The sequence below is a fragment of the Macrotis lagotis genome, chromosome 3 (genome assembly GCF_037893015.1).
Source record: "Macrotis lagotis isolate mMagLag1 chromosome 3, bilby.v1.9.chrom.fasta, whole genome shotgun sequence".
In the NCBI taxonomy this organism is placed as follows: domain Eukaryota; kingdom Metazoa; phylum Chordata; class Mammalia; order Peramelemorphia; family Peramelidae; genus Macrotis; species Macrotis lagotis.
In genome coordinates this window covers 57995318-58015937 of record NC_133660.1, presented here as the reverse complement: position 1 = coordinate 58015937, position 20620 = coordinate 57995318, and the positions used below count along the sequence as shown (strand labels likewise).

At 37.1% G+C, this 20620-nt stretch overlaps 1 protein-coding gene across 2 annotated transcripts in view; it reads right to left on the bottom strand.

Annotated features, from left to right (window-relative positions):
* Positions 1-20620, bottom strand: part of PAPSS1 (3'-phosphoadenosine 5'-phosphosulfate synthase 1) — a 118727-nt gene that overhangs the window by 86651 nt on the left and 11456 nt on the right. For both annotated transcript variants that reach the window (XR_012476902.1, XM_074228742.1), the window contains exons 2-4: positions 11649-11763; positions 7375-7610; positions 245-383 (exon numbers count right to left, since the gene is read on the bottom strand). Coding sequence is in view for 1 of the 2 variants with exons in the window: in XM_074228742.1 (XP_074084843.1) it covers positions 245-383; positions 7375-7610; positions 11649-11763 (490 nt within the window). In the remaining variant the exon portion in view is untranslated. The remainder of the gene's footprint in view (positions 1-244; positions 384-7374; positions 7611-11648; positions 11764-20620) is intronic.

Here is a 20620-nt window from a genome sequence, read left to right as displayed (position 1 = left end):
TGGAGCTTGAGCTGAGACTTAAAAGGAAATGAGAGATTCTAAGAGGCAGAGGTATGAAGGGCTTGAAAATCCCCAAAAGGAATTTGGATTTGCTCCTATAGGCAATGGGGAGTTGATGCAGTTTATTTAGGTGGGGAATAACATGGGTCCTGTCCATTTGCCCAAACTGTCAACTTTTACTATGGTGATTAAAATAAACTCTGAAAGACAACACAGAAAAAAAAAAACCACCATTCTTATTTACCTTTAATTTCTCCTGCTCGAGCCTTTTTGTAGAGTCCTTTGACATCTCTTTCTTCACATACATGCAGAGGAGCATCAACAAACACTTCAAAAAAAGGTAAACTTGCCCCTTCATGAATTTGTCTTGCATTATTACGATCCTTAAGGAAAAGAAAACCAATTTAGGAGTTTAAATTTTTTTTAAATAGTTAACATAGTTCTATTATCTTGGCCAAGATCCCTTATAATCTTCAAGATGCTTAAGATCCATCTCTGACATTGAAGGGCACCTACCACGGCTGATGGTTCTTGTTTGATTGACTCTAAGGAAACCAAGTAATTGTGCCCTAAGCCCCATTAGCAAAGTCATCCAAACCATAGAACTCATGGAAGCTTTGAAATAAAAAGTTCAGAAAGATTTGCTCAAATACTTGATGCATTTTGGAGGGATGAGGGGAAGAACCTCTCCCCCATGGAAAACCTTAATAAAAGAAAAGTGAAAGTCAATTCAAAAGACATTTATTAATATATATATATATATATATATATATATATATATATGATACAGTCCCCGCTTACAGTGGAATAATGGAGTCAACTCAGACAACTGTGACCCAAGAAAAAGGGTTGTGTGGATTCAAATAAGAGACCAAAATAGAGACATACATCAGAGCCAGACACACAAAAAAAGATGAGACGAAGAGACAGAAAGGAAAAAAACAAGAGATAGCATGACAGAGACAGAAAGAGACAAAGACAGAAACAGAGAGGACAAAAAAATGAAAGACAGACAGATTCAGACTAACAGAGCCAGAGACAGAAAAAAAAGTGCATAAAGAAAACAGTTTAAATCGATCAAAGAGGGATGTTGTGAACATCACAGATGAGCCAAGGCTCCTCTGTCCAAGGTGAGTCTGCTGTAGCAGACAACACCTTCCCTCTGACTGAAGCAGGTTCTGCAGGGAAAAGCCCATAGAACATGGGCATCTGATGAATGAGTATTCATCTTCATGCATTTAGGTCACTGACTTAGCAGTGGGCCTGAGTTCTAATCCTGTCTGAACAATTCATTCCATCTCTCTCTGCCTCTGTTTCCTCATCTGTAAAATAAAAATAATAGCACCTACCTCTCAAAGTTGCTAAGATCAAAAAATATATTAATTGCAAAACATTTTTCAAAGCACTATAGAAATGCTAGCTAGTAATGTTATGGATGAGCTATCAACCAGCCCAGCTGGAATCCCAGGGGCTGAGCTGAGGTCAGGGGAACAAAGGGACAAGTCACTGAACAAGGCCCTGGCAAGTCATTTCAATATTGTCAACCTCCCAAGGTTATTGTGAGCATCAAATGAGATCATATTTATAAAGCACTTCATAAAGTTTAAAGTGTTCTATAAATGCAGCTCATTATCAATTAATATTACCTCAAGGAAGTAAACCTATTGGCTTCTTTACCTAGCTTTCATAACAAGGAAATGTTTTAAGTGATTTGCCTAAGGACACAAAACACAAGAAAGGAACTAGTTTGAACAAGGGTAGAATTTTAATGGACATATATTTCCCCATGTATAAGACACACCTTTTTGCGAAAATTTTTGGGTCTAAAAACTGGTAGCATCTTATACAGTAATTGTAGATTTTTTTTACTTGCATTTCCTGCTTTTTCATGCTTGTCTTTGTGCTCATTATTTCACATTTGTTACCAGTACATTAGGTGATGTTTGCCACATTCTGCCCAGAAATGGCTCAAAAAAGATTTTCATCTAATGCTGAATTCAAGTTCAAAGTGATCCAGTTTACAAAAGTGATTGGAAATCGCACTGCTGAACATCAGAGAAAACAATCTGAGACTGGCTACAAGAAGAAGAAACCAGACTGAAAAACACTGGGGCAGAAGGCCACAAGAGGCAAGGTGGTCAAATGGCCTGAGTTAGAGAGGGAAGTTAGAGAGGGAAATGAAGAGAGGGATTGAAGAGCAAAGGGTGGGTGGAATTCCTGTGTCTCCAAAGATGGTTCAGCAGGAGAGAAAAATTGCTGGTTCAGCAGGAAGAATTGCTGATGAACAAGAAGTGACTGGTTTCAGAGGAGAACACAACTGGTGCTTCAGACTAAGCATGCGTCCACACACCAGACTTACCCAGGGATCGCTTGTGATCAACCCCATACCAGAGCATAGGCAGGAGAGCAGTCAGAACCTCTCCTGAGACAGTGACTTGTCATCAAACATAGATGTTTTGATGGTGATGAGAAGCTGTATGAATTTTATGATGAATAAAATTTGAGTTCAATAACTTTATGTGATATATTTTTTCAAATTTTGGGCCCCAAAATTAAGGTGAACCTTATACATGGGGAAATATGATAAATGCTCATTTCATCATGGGCTGGGACTAGATGCTCCCCAAAGGCCTCAGAGAATAAGGGAGAGAAAATGGGGCTCAGCCTCTAGAAGCCACAAATTCAGCCTCAAGGTTATCCAACTCCAGTTCCACTCCCAGCCCCCACACCTACCCCCAAGTTTAATGCCATGACCCTCTAAATTCACTCAAGTTTATCCCTCCAGCATATGGGGTCCCCCTCATAAGAAAGGGGGTTCTTCACTTCCCATTGTACAGGATCCCCTCAACAACCTCAGCCTCCTAGCTTCACCTTCATTCAACAGAGTTGAAGTGCTCCATATTCAGAAGGAACATCCAGTGGCCCTCTTCCCCAGTTGGATATACCCTCCTGGTGCCCTAGGACCACTAACTCTTCAGGAGGTAGAAGAGCTGGAAGATTTGCCCCAGCAGTTAATGAGGGACATGGAGCAGCCATCCAGTACCAAGCTCCCCACTGAAGAAAATTGTGGTAAGTGGCAAACAGTCCTGGCATGCTCCAGTCTGTAGCCCAAGCCCCAGGCATCTATTCCATCTCACATGTGCAGTTCCATAACCTTGCATGGGGCATCTTAGTGTAAGCAGTGCTTTGAGAGCACCCTGGACAAGCATAGCACAGGTGAACAGCCTATCGCTGAGCACATCTGAGAACCCCAGGCCAGACCTAAGCTTCACCTACATGGTCTGTGCCTGCCCTCTGGAAGGGACCTCTTCACAGTGGACCAGTCAACCAACTCCACTGTGTCTGTGACCAGAACCGGCAGCACACTCCACAAAGCTCTGTTTGTGCTGAACCCATTATGCCTGAACCTGACCAAGATGAGACCGTCTGAGTGGGAGCTCCTGACAAAAACTTCCACGTGAAATGTTACAAGTATGAGAACCAGGGGACATGAGGGTGACCTCCTTTTCATAAATCTTGAAGGCCATAAAGCTACTCGGGTCAAAGAACTCCCTTTTCTCAGATCAAGTCTTCCTTCATTCAATTCTTCCTCATTCCCCACCCTGAGCCACAGCTTAGGAAGGACTAGCATTAAGACTAGCTGTCAGTTAGTTCCAGAGGGGCAGAGAGATGATGGAGAGCACAGTATCTGAGACCAATCCCTTTGTTATCAATATCCCTTTTCCCACCTGGTTACAAGGACCACCTATCTCTTGATCTCCAGGCTTCACAGCATCCTGTTGTATCTTCCAAGCTCTCCCCCTGCATCCTTCGATCTATTCCCTTTCTTCTTTGGGGAGTTTGACAATTTGAACAGCATCATTGCTTTTTTTCTCCTATACTGAAGCTATTGGTTGGCTCACTCCCAGCAACTTCGTATTCTGTTTGATAAGGGGCTCGGGGAGAGGCTGTGCCTTGGCTCTATACTGGATCAGCCTCTGGACTGACTGCACCTTCTCAGGGACGATATATTGTGAGAGACTGGCCACAATTACAAATAAAGAAGTCACTCCCATAAAATTCACTAATCCTGAATAAATAACAGTGGTTTTCAATAGAATATGAAATATTTCAAAAAAAAAAACAGGAACTATAATTCAAATTTATAAAATAAGTCTCAGTAGATTTCTCTAAGTACATTTATCTTCCCCATGGTATAACAGATACATTCCACAGACAGAAGACCAAGAAAGGTCTGAATGACTAAAAACTGATCACATCATTCTAAAAGGAATCAATCAGAAAATCAGCATACTTAAGTCAGTCCTCTGGGTCATGTGCCTAAAACAGTCAACATTCAGACAGGAGATATGACATGTACAGAGGGGCACACACTTGCCAGCAAGCATGCACATGCCAACACAGATGGGCACACACATCCTACACAAGTGGACACGTGCCTGAAAACACAGATGGGCCCACACATGCCTACACAGATGGGTTTACACATGCTAACACAGACAGGCATGCACATGGCAATAGACAGGCATGCACATACGAATACAGAGAGACATGTATATACTTATATACATACATATATATATATATATATATATATATATATATATATGAAAAAATATAAGTCCACACAAAGCAGGTCTAAAGCAACTTCAGCACAGAAGTCACCAAGCAGCTAAGAGATAGGGGAAGGCTTCATAAATGAGGGGGCACAGAACTGTGGTTCTGAAGGCAATCAGAGATCTAAGATGAAAGTACATTCTCAGTATGGGAAACAGCCAGTTCAAGGTCAGTTGGAAAAGAGGGAAGGAGACCAAAGGGTAAAACAGCTATAAATTCCAAACAGAAGGGCTTATATCTAATTCTAGAGTTAATAAAGAGCTATTTTATTTTATATATATTTTACATATATGTATATAATATGTATATATTGTATTTTATGTATATATTATATATATTGTATTTTATGTATATATTATATATATTGTGTTTTATATATATTATATATGTGTATATATATACATATACATATACATATACATATACATATACATATACATATACATATACATATACATATACATATACATATATGTGAAAATCATGCTAGAAGTTAAGAGACCAGATTGCAATGTTTGAGGCAGGGAAACCAATTAGAAAGCTATTATAGTAGCAACCAGGTAGATGGCTGTGTGAGTGGAGAGGAGACTAGATGAGATATTTGATGGAAATGGCAAAAAATCAAGATCTGGCAATTGAATGCATCCATAGGTTAGCTAGGTGAGAGCAAGAAGTTGAGGTTATGATGTAGAGGTTGCAAACCGATGTGGCTAGAAGGATGGCAAGGTGGTACATCCAATAAAAATAGGGAAGTCTGGAAGAGAAGTGAGTTTGGAAGAAAAAGAATTCTGTCCTGGCACATGTTTGAGATATTCTCATGGAAAATTCAAAGGGCAGTTCATGGTACAGATCTGTAGATCAAGTTGGATATATCAATTAATCAATAAACATTTATTAAGAGCAGACTATGTAGCCAGGCATTGGTCTAAACAATGGGGACAAAAACAGCTTACAATCCAATGGAGGAAACATACAAACAAATATATTCAAAGCAAACTACAGACAAAATAAATATAACATCATTAACAGGGAAGGCACTGCAATTAAGGAAGGCTTCCTACAGAAAGTGGAACTTTAGTTGGTACTTAAAGGATGCCAAGGAGGTCAGTGGAAGAGGAATTGCATTTCAGGCATGGGAGACAGTCCAACAAAATACCAGAGCCAAGAAAAAGTCAGAGTCATCTGCATAGAGATGATAATCATACCAAGTGAACTATACTTTCACCAAGTCAGAAAGGGTAGAGAGGAAAGAGAAGAGAGCCCAAGACAGAGCCCTGGGAGACTATCTACACTTGGGGGGGGGGGGGCAGGAATTGATCTAGCAAAGGATACCAAAAAGAAGGCAGGTAGAGCAGTGTCATGAAAACTCACTGAGGGCATGTATAACCTCTATCAGATTGCTGACTGTCTTGGGGAGGTGGAAGGGGAGAGAAGAGAAAAAAAAATTCAAAATTCAAAATCTTATAAAAAATGAATGTTGAAAACTATCTTTACATGTAATTGGAAAATAAAATACTTAATAAAAGAATAGAACAGGTAGATGGTGGGAGTAATCCAAGTTTGGAGTTTATCAAGGCATGACAAGAGTCATGAAAAGTTGGCAAGGGATTAAGAATAGAGCTCAGGGTGGCATTAAACTTGTTCACTACAGGGCTGAGATTGGGAAGGAAGAAGAGCCCAGCTAGACTAAAGGTAATGGTCTGAAAGAGTACAACACTAAACCAAAGTTAACTCACCAACAGTCAGTCAGTCAATTAATCTCCATATCCTGTCCAAGAAATCTAAAAGTTACAGGGGAATAGAGATCAGGAAAGGTAAGTCCTTCACAGCAAAATACTGAGGAGCCCATTTATAAAGCTCATGTCAGTCATGAAAACAAATACAGCAATTGCAAGTAATATGTGAAATATGGTCAATATGACCCCATATTTAAAAACAACAGGATGATAAAAAGAGGGACAAAGATGAACAAAAGACCAGAAATCTCTACAGTATCCACGAACCATTAGAAGGACCCCATTGTAATAAATAATCATAAAAATAACTGGAAAGACTAATTCATCACTTTCCCAATGTGACAAGCTTTCATAAAAAATCATCTTTAGGGGAAGCTAGGTGATGCAGTGAATAGAGCACTGGCCCTGGAGTCAGGGGGACCTGAGTTCAAATCCAGCCTCAGACACTTAATAATTACCTAGCTGTATGACTGTGGACAAGTCACTTAACCCCACTGCCTTGCCAAAAAAAAAAAATAATAATAATCTTTAAAAATATATCTTTAATGAATTCTTTGGTCACATGACTCTAAAATTCTATCATATCTAAGAATACTTAAACTCAAGATTTTGTGATATAAGATTTATTGAACTGGATTGAAGGAGCTCATACATTGTTACTGTTTAGTCATTTCAGTCACATCCAACTCTTTATGGGTTTTCTTTGGCAGAAATACTTAAGGACTTTGCCATTTCCTTCTCTGGTTTATTTTACAGATCAGGAAACCAAGGCAAAGAGGGTTAAGTGACTTGTTCAAGGTCATACAATTAATGACTGAGGTTGCATTAAGCTTAATGCAGCTACTAATGCAGCTCTAATTCCAAGACCATGCTCTAAACCCCTGCATCACCTAACTGCCCATCATCACTACGGAAATCTTTTAATTTTCAATTTTCCAAGTACAGCAAAGTATAAATTCTTTGCTTTCTTTAGAGTTAAAAAGTAATACTTTAAAAGAACCACATAAACCAAGACATTTACCTGGGTATAAGGAGATATAAAACTGGTGATACACACCAGGCCAGCATCTGCAAAGAGCTTTGCAACCTCTGCAATGCGGCGGACATTTTCTTCCCTGTCTTCTGGTGAGAAGCCCAGATTTTTATTGAGACCTTGACGGATGTTGTCCCCATCAAGAGTGTAGCACGGAATACCATGGCAGACCAAGTACTCCTCCAATGCCATGCTCACTGTGGTCTTCCCTGCTCCAGACAAACCTGGGAGTTGAAAAATCACAAAGGGCAATTTAGACCAAGGGATCTTCACTTGGGATCTGGGAACTTGGCTTTTTTGGTTTTTTAAATATTTTACTAATTATTTCAATGTGTTTCAATTCTTATACATTTTATGTTAAACAGGCTTCACTAGACTATGGCCAAAGGAGTCCAGGACACAATAAGAACCTCTGGTTTAGATCTATATACAATATGGGTTTGTGAGAACTACTATCAAGAAAAAAGGATTATAATATCTATAATAACTAAAATGTGTATGTAATGTTTAGTGTTTGCAAAGCACTTTGCCTAGATTATTATCTCATTTGATCCTCACACAACAACCTCCTGAAAAAAGTGTTATTAAAACCCCCCAATTTTACGAGTAAATTAAGCTTGACAAGCAATTGTCCCAAGCTTGCCCAAGGTAGTAAATATTTGAGACAGAGTTTAAACTTGGGTCTTCTCTTCTTTAAGTCCAACACTCTATGGGTTGCAGCACCAAAATGACTCAGAAGTAAATATATACCATTCCCTTCCACTGTTTACTCATACCACCAACAAAATTTAAATCTAACAAAGGAGAGACCTCATTATCTCACCAATTATCTCTAAAAGGAGAGTATATGTAAAGGTGAAATAATGAAAATGTGTATCTGCAATAATTCTGGCATAGATATTTGAACATAATCTGGAAGCCACTAAAAGAGAAGTCACAAAAGAACTAATTTTCACATCTGAGTGGTACTTAGTTAAATTTCAAATGTTCCCTTTGGATCCTGTTAATAGTGTCATTATAATGTGACTGAAGTTTTATCATCAAGAAAGAAAAATGTATGTTCTTTTAAATTCTAAATTACTCTAGGATGGGAAAAAGAGTGACAAAGGAACCAAAGACCGGTTTCTGTCATGTCTATAAACTGTTAGCAGAAAGGCTGATTCCAGTGAAGCAATATGGTAGTCCAATTATCAACCAGCTAATCCTCATTCCCTTTTGACATGCTCTTTATATTCACACCCTAAATAATGGTGATGCTTATTCATAGTCTGCTGGAGGAATAGGGAGGGGTAGCTGGGGAACTTTTAAAGTACCATCCCTAGCTTGCTTATTTCTACATCATGGAATCCAGCTACTATTAAATACTACCAAATAATAGCCTGATGGGTTATTATTTGAATATTTTATGTTTCTATTTTTATCCAAAGGTTCCAATGAGTTTTTTCCATTGTACTCAGTGAAATAAAGTTTATCCTTTAACAGATAGCAGAATGATATACTAACTCCCATTCTTGTGGGAGCTGGAGACCCTTATTATCCACGTTTGCTGAAACTCAACCACAACTCCTACCTAAACTTCATTTTGGAGATTCCTTTAGAATAATGTTTGTCTTCACTCTCAAAGAAATCCATGGCATCAAGAAGGTGATGCCATGACAAGCAAATGAATTGGATTTGAGTAAGGGGATGCTGTGCTAAGTCACCAGTCTCACTTTCTCCTCCAGAGTCATCTAGGTTCAATGGCCAGATATGAATTAGGATGACTGGAGATGGTCCCGGATGCAAGGCAATCAGGGTTAAATGACTTGCCCAGGCTCACACAGCTAGTTAGTGTCAGTTGTCTGAGGCCAGATTCAAACTCTGGACCTCCTGACTTCAATCTATCCACTGTGCCACTTAGCTGCGACTTCCTTTAGAATAAAACTTTGGGGTAGAGATACTTATTCCTTTCCTCTTCCTACTTTCAGATTACCTTTATAGTCACAGTATCCTGATGAAGAAGGAAAGAAACAACTATCTTTACTGACAGATGGGGTCACGAAGCTATGTTATGAAGACACAACTGAAACAACCCAACAAGTAGTAGTAGTGGTGGTGGTGGGAGTAGCTAGGATAAGTAGTATAGTATAGTATAAGTAGTAGCAATAGTGGTAGTAGCTAGCATTGGTAGTAGTAGTGGTGGTAGTAGTAGTAGTAGTAGTAGTGGTAGTAGTAGTAGTAGTAGCAGTAGTAGTAACTAGATATAGTGATAGCTAGTAGTAGTAATAGTAACTAGGTGTAGTAGTAGTAGTAGTAGTAGTAGTAGTCGTCGTGTAGTGGTACAAGTAGTATTAATAGCTAGATGTAGTAGTAAGTAGTAATAGTAACTAGATGTATATTAAATAGTAGTAGTAGCTAGTATTAGTAGTAGCAGTAGTAGTGTCATGGTGTAGTAGTATTAATAGCTAGATGTAGTAGCAAGTAGTAGTAATAGTAACTAGGTATAGTACTAAGTAGTGGTAGTAGTGGTAGTAGTAGTACTAGTAACTAGATATAGTAGTAAGCAGTAGTAGTAATAGTAACAGTAGTAGTAGTAGTAGTATAGCTAGATAGTAGTATTAAGTAGCTAGATATAATAGTAAGTAGTAGGAGTAGGAGTAGGAGCAGTCAGTAGCCAGTATTAGTAGTAGCAGTAGCAGTATAGTGGTTAGAAGTAGAAACAGTGGTGATAGTAGTAGTAGTAGTAGTAGTAGTAGTAGTAGTAGTAGTAGTAGTAGTAGTAGTAGTAGTAGTAGTAACAACACTTATAGAGTCCTAGCTATGGGTCAGGTGTATCATGCTGAATGCTTTACAAATATTAACTCATTTTTTTCTCAAAACAACCTTAGGAGGTAGAAGCTATTATTATTCCTATCATATAGGTAAGGAAACTGGGTTAAGTGACTTGCTCAAGGTCATATAAGTATACAAGGTCAGGTTTGAACTCAGGTCTTCCTTACCCTTGGTCCAATACTATCCACTATACCATCTTGCTGCTCACATGAAATTTTTATGCAATTTGTGTTGTCTCACAGAGACTAAAAAGCAGAAATCAAAAACTTCACTCCAAATATGAATTTCTAAAATAATTCTGTGTGCTTTGAAGCAATGGTTCTCTAACTTTTTGAATTCAGGATCCCTTTATACTATTAAAATTACTAAGGACCCAAACAGTTTTTATTTATGTGATATATATATATAGATAGATATATATATATACACATTAGAAATTAAAACTAAATTTATAAAATAATCATATATTCCTTTAAAAATAAGAATAGGAAAGCCATCCCACTATATGTTAACACATTTTTAAGAAAAATAATTATTTTTCATAACAAAAAAAATTAATGAGAAGACTGGCATGTACATATCTTTGCAAATATCTCTAAAATCTAATTTAATAGAAGGTAGTTGATTTTTATATCTGCTTTTGCAGTAAATCTATCTGTCTTGCTTTTTTGGTTGATGTATAAAGAAGACTTGTCCCTACAAATATGAAGCTTTAAAAGAAAGGAGATTTTAATAAACAAATAACATTCTAATATGTTAGGTTTATATGTTAAATTCTTTTAGGGGTAAATAAGTTTGAATAGTTTGGGCCCTGCAGACACCACTGGGAAGGAATTTCCACTAGGGATCTCTAGACTATACTTAAAGAGAATCTCTATTATAGATTATACTACATACAATTTGCATTTTATGGAAATTCAAATTATATAAATTCACTTTTTGTAAAGAATTCTGAAAAAAAAATCCACATTTAAAAAAATTACCTATGCTAAATTTACCATACAGTTACTTTAGTCACCCCTGATCCTTTATGAGGAGCAGTAGCCATTGCTGCCAGAACAAGGGAATGGCTTGAGAGACAGTGACAAAGAGATAGAGAGAGGGCCACATATCTGTCCCATCCATCCTCTCTTGTCCAGTTTGTACTTGTGTCTGGCTCCCACATTTCTGTCCTCTTCTCCCAAGTGTTCTTCCTCTTGCTTAAAGACAATCCCGGCCATCTCCCACCCCACCACTCCCTTTCCTGGCTACCCATCACATGGCCCTCCTACTCCTGAGCTCGAAACTCTGTCCCAGGCCCCAATATGACCTTAAACTATGTGTTAACCCCTCTCCCCTTCCACAGGCAAATTCATATTACATAAAAATCGCTTCATATGAAGGTCTATGGAATGGTCCACTTACAGTGTCTGTACTCAATATAAAAATTAATTTACTTTGGCTGACTATACCTGTTAGCCAAACTGTACAGCCACGAAATCCACCTCTGGTACCCACCACTTGACCTCGCTTATTCCTGCTGACATGATGTGCTTGGTAAGTAACATTGGTGGCCCTCTGCATACCCTGTAAAAAAAAAAAAAAACAGAAAGAGAATCATTCTACTGATATAGGATTTTTCCAGTGGTAAAGATATATTCAATTCCAGTCTCCAAGAAATTCCTCCATATGAGAAAAAAACAGAACTGGGGAGGTAACAACTTCATCAGATCAGTGGTTCTCATAATGTGGTCCAAGTTCCCCTGGTGGTCCTCAAGACTCTTTAAAGAGGGTCCTCAAAATCAAAACTAAGATGTCTTCATTTCTAATATAGCAAATGTTGATAATCATAAATCACAAAAACAAAAGCTCTTTAGGGAGAGGTAGTTTTCAATAATTTTTAAGAGTACAATGAGATCCTGAGACCAGAAAAGTTTGAGAACAACTACCCTAAACTATAACTTAGTGTGGCATCTCATTTCACACCAGGAGAAACACCTACAAACTACAACACAGGAACTAAGATGGTGAGGAGACTCAACACCATGTATTATATATGGAGGAACTGAAGGAACCAAGAAGAAGGAAGAGACATAATCACTGGCCTCAAATATCCAAAACAAACATTAGATTAGTACTTTATGACTCCAGAGAATAAGAGTACAAGTTAAAGAAACTATTAAGGAGACAAATTTCAGTTCAATATAAGAAGCACCTTTCTTTTAGAGCAGTCCATATATCGAATAGACTATCAGGATAAGGGATATTAAGATTTTGCCTTTCTTAATATCCCTTATCCTGATAGCAAACCCTTAATAAATGTTGGGCGACAATGAATGAGTCAAACAACTCAAATACTCCCAATTCTAAGGTCTTTTCAAGGAGGTCAGAAACTTTTTTTTTTCAAAAACCAGTGTTCAATAAAGCACTAAAGCAAATCTTTTTTTATCATAAATTTCTATATGCTACTTTCCCAGTAATCAAATTTATAACTTATTAAATAAAAAGAAATCACTTGATTAGTTAAAAAATAGTATTTCTAGAATTCAAGTCTTTTCTTATCCAAAACCAACATGGTTAAATTTCCAGGGATTTTTTTTTTCCCTCAAAACAAAAAGCAAGTCTGACAAGTTCTATTGTATGAGTAAACAGACCTTGAAAAAAGTTAAATAGGAATCAAGGAAGAGAATGAAGCAATCAGAGATAATGCCTCAAATACTGACAGAGGAAGAGATGAAACATACCAAAAGAATTGATAAAGAGATCATTTATAAAGCTAAATTATTTTCCCATTTTACAAATTTAGAAGAAGGAAAAAAGAGTGATGAGTCATTTTTGTGATTTTTGGTTCAGAGGGGGAATAAAAAGAAAAAAAGATAAAGTATAGGGTAAGAACAAATAGGAAGCTTTTCCTAAATGGGAGAGAAAACAAGGGAGGGGAGTAGCAAAAGAACAAGAAAGACTTCATGCAAAAGATGACTGGAAAGGTAAAAACATTCTATGAGGTGGAGATTAAGGAAGGAGCATATTCCAGGCATGGGGGAGCTAAAGCAAAAAGACAAAGAAGGGAGATCAAGTATATATGAGAGGAATAGAGAGTAGACCAGTTAGACAAGGTCAGCATATGCAAGAAGGAATGTAACAACCACTAAAACTAGAATGATAGGCTAGAACCATATTGTGAAGGATTTTCAAAAACTAAAGAGGATGTTTCCTTTTAGACTCACAATAAGAGATTTTTAACCCAGGGGCCATAAATTTGTTCAGGTTTTTTATCTATATTTTGATAACTTTAGTAATTTTTTAATTGGCTTTATAATTCTATGATTTTACTTTATGCATTTAAACACATTAGTCTGTGAAAGGCTTCATCAGACTGCCAAAGAAGACACAAAACTGATTAAGAACCCCTGGTCTTAGAAGCAATAAATCCAGGAGCCTTGAATTTACCAACTACAGGATTCACAAGTTCATATCTATGACCAAAGAAAATTCTTTTGGCAGCATCAAGGAGGCTGAAGTGGATGGAGTAGGAAGAAACTGGAGGAAAAGAGACCAAGTAGGAGACTGTTGCAACAATCTAAGGGATCAGCGATGTTAGCCTCTTCTTCTATCTCTCCTCTATGGCAGTGGCTATTTTTGAAGCTAAACCAAACTGCAAGCACCAGTTTTGGAGCCCCTTAAACCTTAGTTTGGGTCCAGATCTGTGATTTCACAGGTGTTCACATAAAGGAACTACCCAGGGGCAGCTAGGTGGTGCAGTGGATAGAGTACCAGCCCTGGAGTCAGGAAGATGGGAATTCAAATTTGGACTCAGACACTTAATAATTACCTAGCTGTGTGACCTTGGGCAAGTCACTTAACCCCAATGCCTTGTGAGAAGAGAAGAGAAGAGAAGAGAAGAGAAGAGAAGAGAAGAGAAGAGAAGAGAAGAGAAGAGAAGAGAAGAGAAGAGAAGAGAAGAGAACTGCCCATGAAAACTCCCTCCAAAAATCTGGGACACTAACTAGGTGTAGCTGTGAATTGATCCAACCTTTCTGGAGAGCAATTTGAAATTACACCCAAAGGGCAATAAAAATGTGTATATACTTTGATCCAACAATACCACTAATGGGTCTATAGCCTGAGGAGATCATGAAAAAGAGTAAAAACATCACTTGTACAAAAATATTCATGGCAGCCCTGTTTGTGGTGGGAAAGAATTGGAAATTGAGTGAATGTTCATCCATTCCTCAATCCCACTATTGCTCTATTAGAAACCAGGAGGGAAAGGAATTCAGAGAAGCCTAGAAGGATTTGCATGAACTGATGCTGAGCAAGATGAGCAGAACCAGAAGAGCATTATACACCCTAACAGCAACATGGGGGTGATGATCAATCTTAATGGATTTGCTCATTTCATCAATGCAACAATGCAATAGTCAGGGACAATTTGGGAGTATCTACATTGGAGAATACCATCTGTATCCAGAGAAAGAATTGTGGAGTTTGAACCTTTAATTAAAAAAAATATATCTTATTATACAATTTCGCTATCTCTTATTATTTTATTTTTTCCCTTAAGGATATGATTTCTCTCTTAACACATTCAACTTAGATCAATGTATAGCATGGAAACAATGTAAAAACTATCAGACTGCCTTCTGTGGGGGTGGAGGAGGGAAGTGAGATTAGGGGAAAAATTGTAAAATTCAAAAATAAAAAAAAATAAAAATTTAAAAAAAAAGAAATCATGAGGTTTGGGGCTTCAGAATAGCCTGGAAAGACTTGAATGAACAGATGGTGAGTGAAGAAAGAAGAAATGAGAAGAACATTCAACACGCTAACAACAACATTGGGTGATGAACAACTACCATGAACTTGTTCATTTCAGCAGTACAATAATCAAAGACAATTCTTTTTTTTTTAGGGTTTGTTTTTTTTTTTGCAAGGCAAATTTTTTTTTTAAAGTTGTCTTATTGTATTATATCTTTTCCCCCTCCCTAATGTTTTTTCCCATTTTGATTTAATTATTTTTCACAGCAAGACTAATATGGATCTATGTTTAGTATGGTTATACATATATAGCCTATATTATATTGCTTTCTGTCAGGAGGAGGGGGAGGGAGGGAAGGAAGGGAGGGAGAAAAAAATGTAAAACTCAAAATCTGTGGTTGGAAAAATAAATATTAAAAAAAAAAACTCCCTCCCAATGCCAATGCAGGCCCAACCTTCTCCAACCTGAGGTCCAAACAGCTTGAAGTACAGAGATGATAAATGATTTGTCCAAGAGGAAGGAAACTCCCAGAGAGAGTTTCTTCCTTAATTTAATTCCACATCCATTTATTATATGTTTACAGCAGGTACAAGACAGTGCTAAGAACTAGAGGGATGAAGCTTACATAAGACAAGCCTTTCCCTTAGAGAGGACTTGGGAGATTCTTGAAAGCAGGGACTGTTTTTGTCTCCTCAGGGTTTAGCACACTGTCGGGCTTCTAAGAAAGAACTAAATAAATGTTTGTTAATTGAATAAGAAGACATAAACATAAGTACATTATCATATGAAAACTGTCTTAAAAACAAAATACTTTAAAACTGGAGGGAAGAAGTAATCACTTCCAACTGGACTGTCTAATGGATAAAAAGCACAGAGCTTAAAATCAAGATCTGTGTTCCAGTCCTGCCTCATCCACTACCTAGCTGTGTGACCCTGGTCAGGACACAATCTGGGGGAAGGGGGGAGGGAGCAGCAAGGGGAGAGGAGTTGAACTCAGTAGCCTCTAGGGCTTCTTCAAGTATTTCTAAATCTCTGATCACAGGAAGATGACATAAAGTTCCATGTAGGATATGACTTTTGAAAAGTTAGGAATTCAGTAGAAGGACAAGAGGACAAAGAACAAGGAAAAAGCACTGCAACAATGAGAAGGAGCTAGAACATTTGTGTACGTGGCTAGGTGGTGCAGTGGATAGAGCACCAGCCCTGGAATCAGGAGTTCCTTAGTTCAAATCCGGCCTCAGACACTTAATAATGACCTAGCTGTGTGGCCTCTGGCAAGCCACTTAACCCCATTTGCCTTGGGAAAAAAAAAAAATCTAAAACACACACCTGTGACAGCCGGTTTGGCTGAGGGACAGAGTACACAGAGAAAAGCCCAAGCTGAAGGAGCTGGATCAGCAAGTATTAATGAAGCCACAGTGTGAGCCCAGCACAGGAGATACAAAGGAAAGATAAATAGTCCCCTCCCTCAAGAAGCTCACAGTCTACAGGAGGAGACAACACAAAAATAATCATTTGTGAATAAGATATACAAAGGATAAACTGGAGAAAAATAAGTGAAGGAGAAGGGACAGGAAGAGGGCTACTTGTATGCACATAAGGAAAGGGAGGGAGAAAAGATTAAGCAGAAAGGGAATTGTGAAGGTGATTTTGAGGGCTCTGAAACTATGAAGAAGGTCAAAGACTGAATCTCAGGAGGAAAAAAATTGGAAAGATTGGAGAACACGAAGGGAGAAGGGGCTTGAGCTGGAAGAGGAGAGCAACACACTCCAACAAGGTCAGAATGGAGAGAAGATCTGCCCAGAGGGTCTGAGGAGAGGGGAGAGCCTGTGGACAAACAGCAGATGTAAAAGCAAAAGGATTACAGAAGGAAAAGACAGAATTGATACAGTACTAGACTAGAGAGTCAGAAAGACCTGTGTTTGAATTCTGCTCAGAGAATTCTACTCTCTGAATCTTAGTTTCATCTATAAAAGGAAGGGCTTGAGTAGGGGGAGGGAATAACACGTATTAAGTGCCTACTAGAAGCCAGGTACTGTGCTAAAATCTTTACAAATATTTCCTCATTTGACCTCACAACACTCCTGGGAGGTAGGTGGCATTATCTCCATTGTACGATTGAGGAAACTGAGGCAGAGAGCAGCATCCATTTCCTGGTCTCAGTTTCTTGGGTCAAGAGACTCGGCTCTGGGTCACACAGGTGCTAAGACTCTGGGGCTGGATTTGAACTCCAGATTTCCTGTGTTCAGGTCCAGTATTCTACCACAATACCATACAACTGCTTTCAAGATATCTTCAGCTCAAAATCTATGATCCTTTCAATCTACTTTCTTATAGCACGACCTCAGACAAGTTAAGGCACTTAATTTCTCAAAGTTTTCTCATTTATAAAACAAGGAAACTAGAAATCATGGTTCTAAATCTATCACCCTGGTAGAATTCCTATTTGAGGAGAAAAGAACAATGAAGTCTGACAACCAAGAAAAGATAGATCTACTCAATTCTTAACATGCTTCAGTTTTCCTTGCTAAGAAGAAGGCTCTCTGAACTGGGAAGGATAGAACAAAAATGTCTGATAGTTAATACCCCAAATAAGTAAAAAGACAATAAGAGAGCACCCAGATACACCTAATGAATTCAAGTTGTTATATCAAGATGAACTCCATATGGGGCAGCTAGGTGGCACAGTGGATAAAGCACCCGCCCTGGAGTCAGGAGTACCAGGGTTCAAATCCGGTCTCAGACACTTAATAATTAGCTAGCTGTGTGGCCTTGGGCAAGCCACTTAACCCCGTTTGCCTTGCAAAAACCGAAAAAAAAAAAAAAAAAAGATGAACTCCATGCTTGGTAGGGTTCTGAAAGAACCAGTGGATGATGATGAACTGTTGATAGTGATCTTTGAAAAATCATTGAAATTATCTTCAGGTTGATGACCAAAAAGATGGAGAACTAGACATTTTTTCCATCCTCAGAATTTCTCAAACTTCTCCAAAACAGGAATAATATGCAATAAAAAAGTACAATCAATTGTCTCCAAAACCCCAAGAGGTAAAAGAAAGACCAGCTGAGAAACAAATCCTGAGCCCTAATTTGCTCACTTGGGGCAGAGACCAAAGCTGGAGAACCATGAATTCCAAGCATGGGATAAAACTGAGATCCCTCTCCTAGAGAGAATATCATCAAGTGAAAGGGAATCAGAAAGTGAACAGTAGAAAAAATAATGAAAAGAGAAAAAAATTACTAAAGATTTCAAAAAGAAATAAAATGAATTAAAGATTTGGAGCAGGGTGGCTAGGTGGCACAGTAGATAGAGCACCGGCCCTGGAGTCAGGAATACCTGAGTTCAAATCCGGCCTCAGACACTTAATAATTAACTAGCTGTGTGGCCTTGGGCAAGCCACTTAACCCCATTTGCTTTGCAAAAAAAAAAAAAAACCTAATAAAAAAAGATTTGGAGAAGATAAATAAAACTGGAAGATAATAACATTAGAAGGGAATATGGTTGCCAGATACATTAAAGAATTCAGAAATCTAAGAATAAATATTGTAAAGCAAAGAAAAATTAATCCATACCTGATGAGGCAGAGAATCCTGTGGATTTCCAAGTTATCATGAATTCTCACAAAATATTACTGAATGGTTTAAAAAATAAATAAGAATTCTGAAAACAGAATTTATGACTGCAAAGCAGAAATAACTGGCAAAATAAAAAAACCTAAATCCATGATAGTAAGTCTCATAAAAAAAAATAACATTTCTGAATATTACCAACAAAACTCAGCAGGAAAAAATGGGAAAAAATTCCATTTGGACAATATAAAATACTTGGGACTATACCTGTCAGTACACACACACAGGAACCACATGAATACAATTACAAAACACGCCACACAAATAAAATAGAAACACAGAACAATAATTAACATGGGCATGTCAATCCAATATCATAAAAATGACAATATTACCAAATTAATTTTCTTCTTTAATTCCTTAACTATTAATCTATCATAAAATTACTTTATAGAGCTAGGAAATAACAAAATTCACTAGAACAATATTAATAACAATTACTAATATAATATTTATCTAGCTCTTAATTATGAGTAGGAAACTATGCTAAGTATTTTAAAATTATCTTATTTGATTCTCATAACAACTCCGGAAGGTAGGTACAATTATTATTTTCATTCAGATAAAGAATCTTAAGCAAACAGAAGTAACTTGCCCAGGGTCATTCAGTTAGTAAGTATCTGAATTTAGATTTGAAAACAGGTATTTATGACTCTTAGTAGGAATAGCAGTACCACATCTCAAACCATACTACAAAGCTGTAATTGACAAAACAAAAGTTTAAAAAATAGAGAAGTTGATCTTTTGGAAGAGATTAGGTCTATAATATACAAAACCACACAGCAATCTCTTGTTTTGTTTAATCAGTTCTCAGTTATTGGGACAATAACTCACTATTCAACAAAAATGTTGAAAAAACTGCAAATTAGTCTGGCAGAAACTAGACAAAGACCAAAATTTAACTTCATATACCAAGATAAGCTCAAAATGGGATCATGATTTAGACAGAAAGATGAAATCATAAACAAATTAGTGGTGTAAAAGAGAAATTACTCTTCATATCTATGAAAAAGGGAAGAATCAAAACCAAACAAGAGACAGGGTGGATCACAGAAGGTAAAACAGATAAATCTGATTATATAAAATTTGACTGCATTAAAAAATATCAAAAATTAGAAAAGCAGGAAAATAGGAAAAAATCTTTGTACCAAGTTTTGCTGATAAGGGTTTCATTTCTCAAAATATATAGGGACTTAAGTCATAAGAGCCATCCCCAATTGTAAATGATGAAAAGATATGAATAAGCAGATTTTAGAAGAAGAAATCCAAACTATCGATAGTCATCTTAAAAACAATTTTCTAAATCATTAATACTTAGAGAAATGCAAATTAAAGCAACTTAATTACCACTTCATACCTATCACAGTACATAACCTAATAAAAAAAAAAAGAAAAATGACAAAAGCTGGAGGGATTATGAGAAAACCAGTTCTTTTTTATGATAGTACTTTTTTAGTTATGTGTAAAGATAATTTTAACACTCATTTTTTTTTAATTTTGAGTTCCTTCCCAAGATGGTTGGCAATTTAATATAGAGAAAACAGGTTCTTTAATGGAAATTGGTAACCAGAGTTGTAAACTAGCTCAACTATTTTGGAAAGTAATTTGAAACTATGATCAAAAAGCTATTAAATATTGCATATCCTTTGACTCAATGCTGCCATCAGGGCTAAACCTCAACAGGGGAAAAGGCCTGCATGTTACAAAAATACTGATAGCAGTAGTTTTGGAGGTTGCTGTAACTAAAAAAGTCAGTAGATTCTCATCATTTGAAGAATGGCTAAACAAGTTATAGTGTATTATTATGATAGAATACTATTATTGTGCTTTAAGACATGAAAGGAATTGTTTCAAAATAATCTGTAAAGATTTTTATGATAACAAAATAAAGAGAGCAAAATTGGAAAATTAACTTACAGTGTCAACTAAAAATAAGTTCAGGGGCTTCACAATAGTAATACTATCTGAAAAGATCAAATCTGTAAGACTTAATAACTGATCAACACAATTTTTTTGGTCATTCAGTTATTTTTCAGTCATGTCCAATTCTTTGTGGAG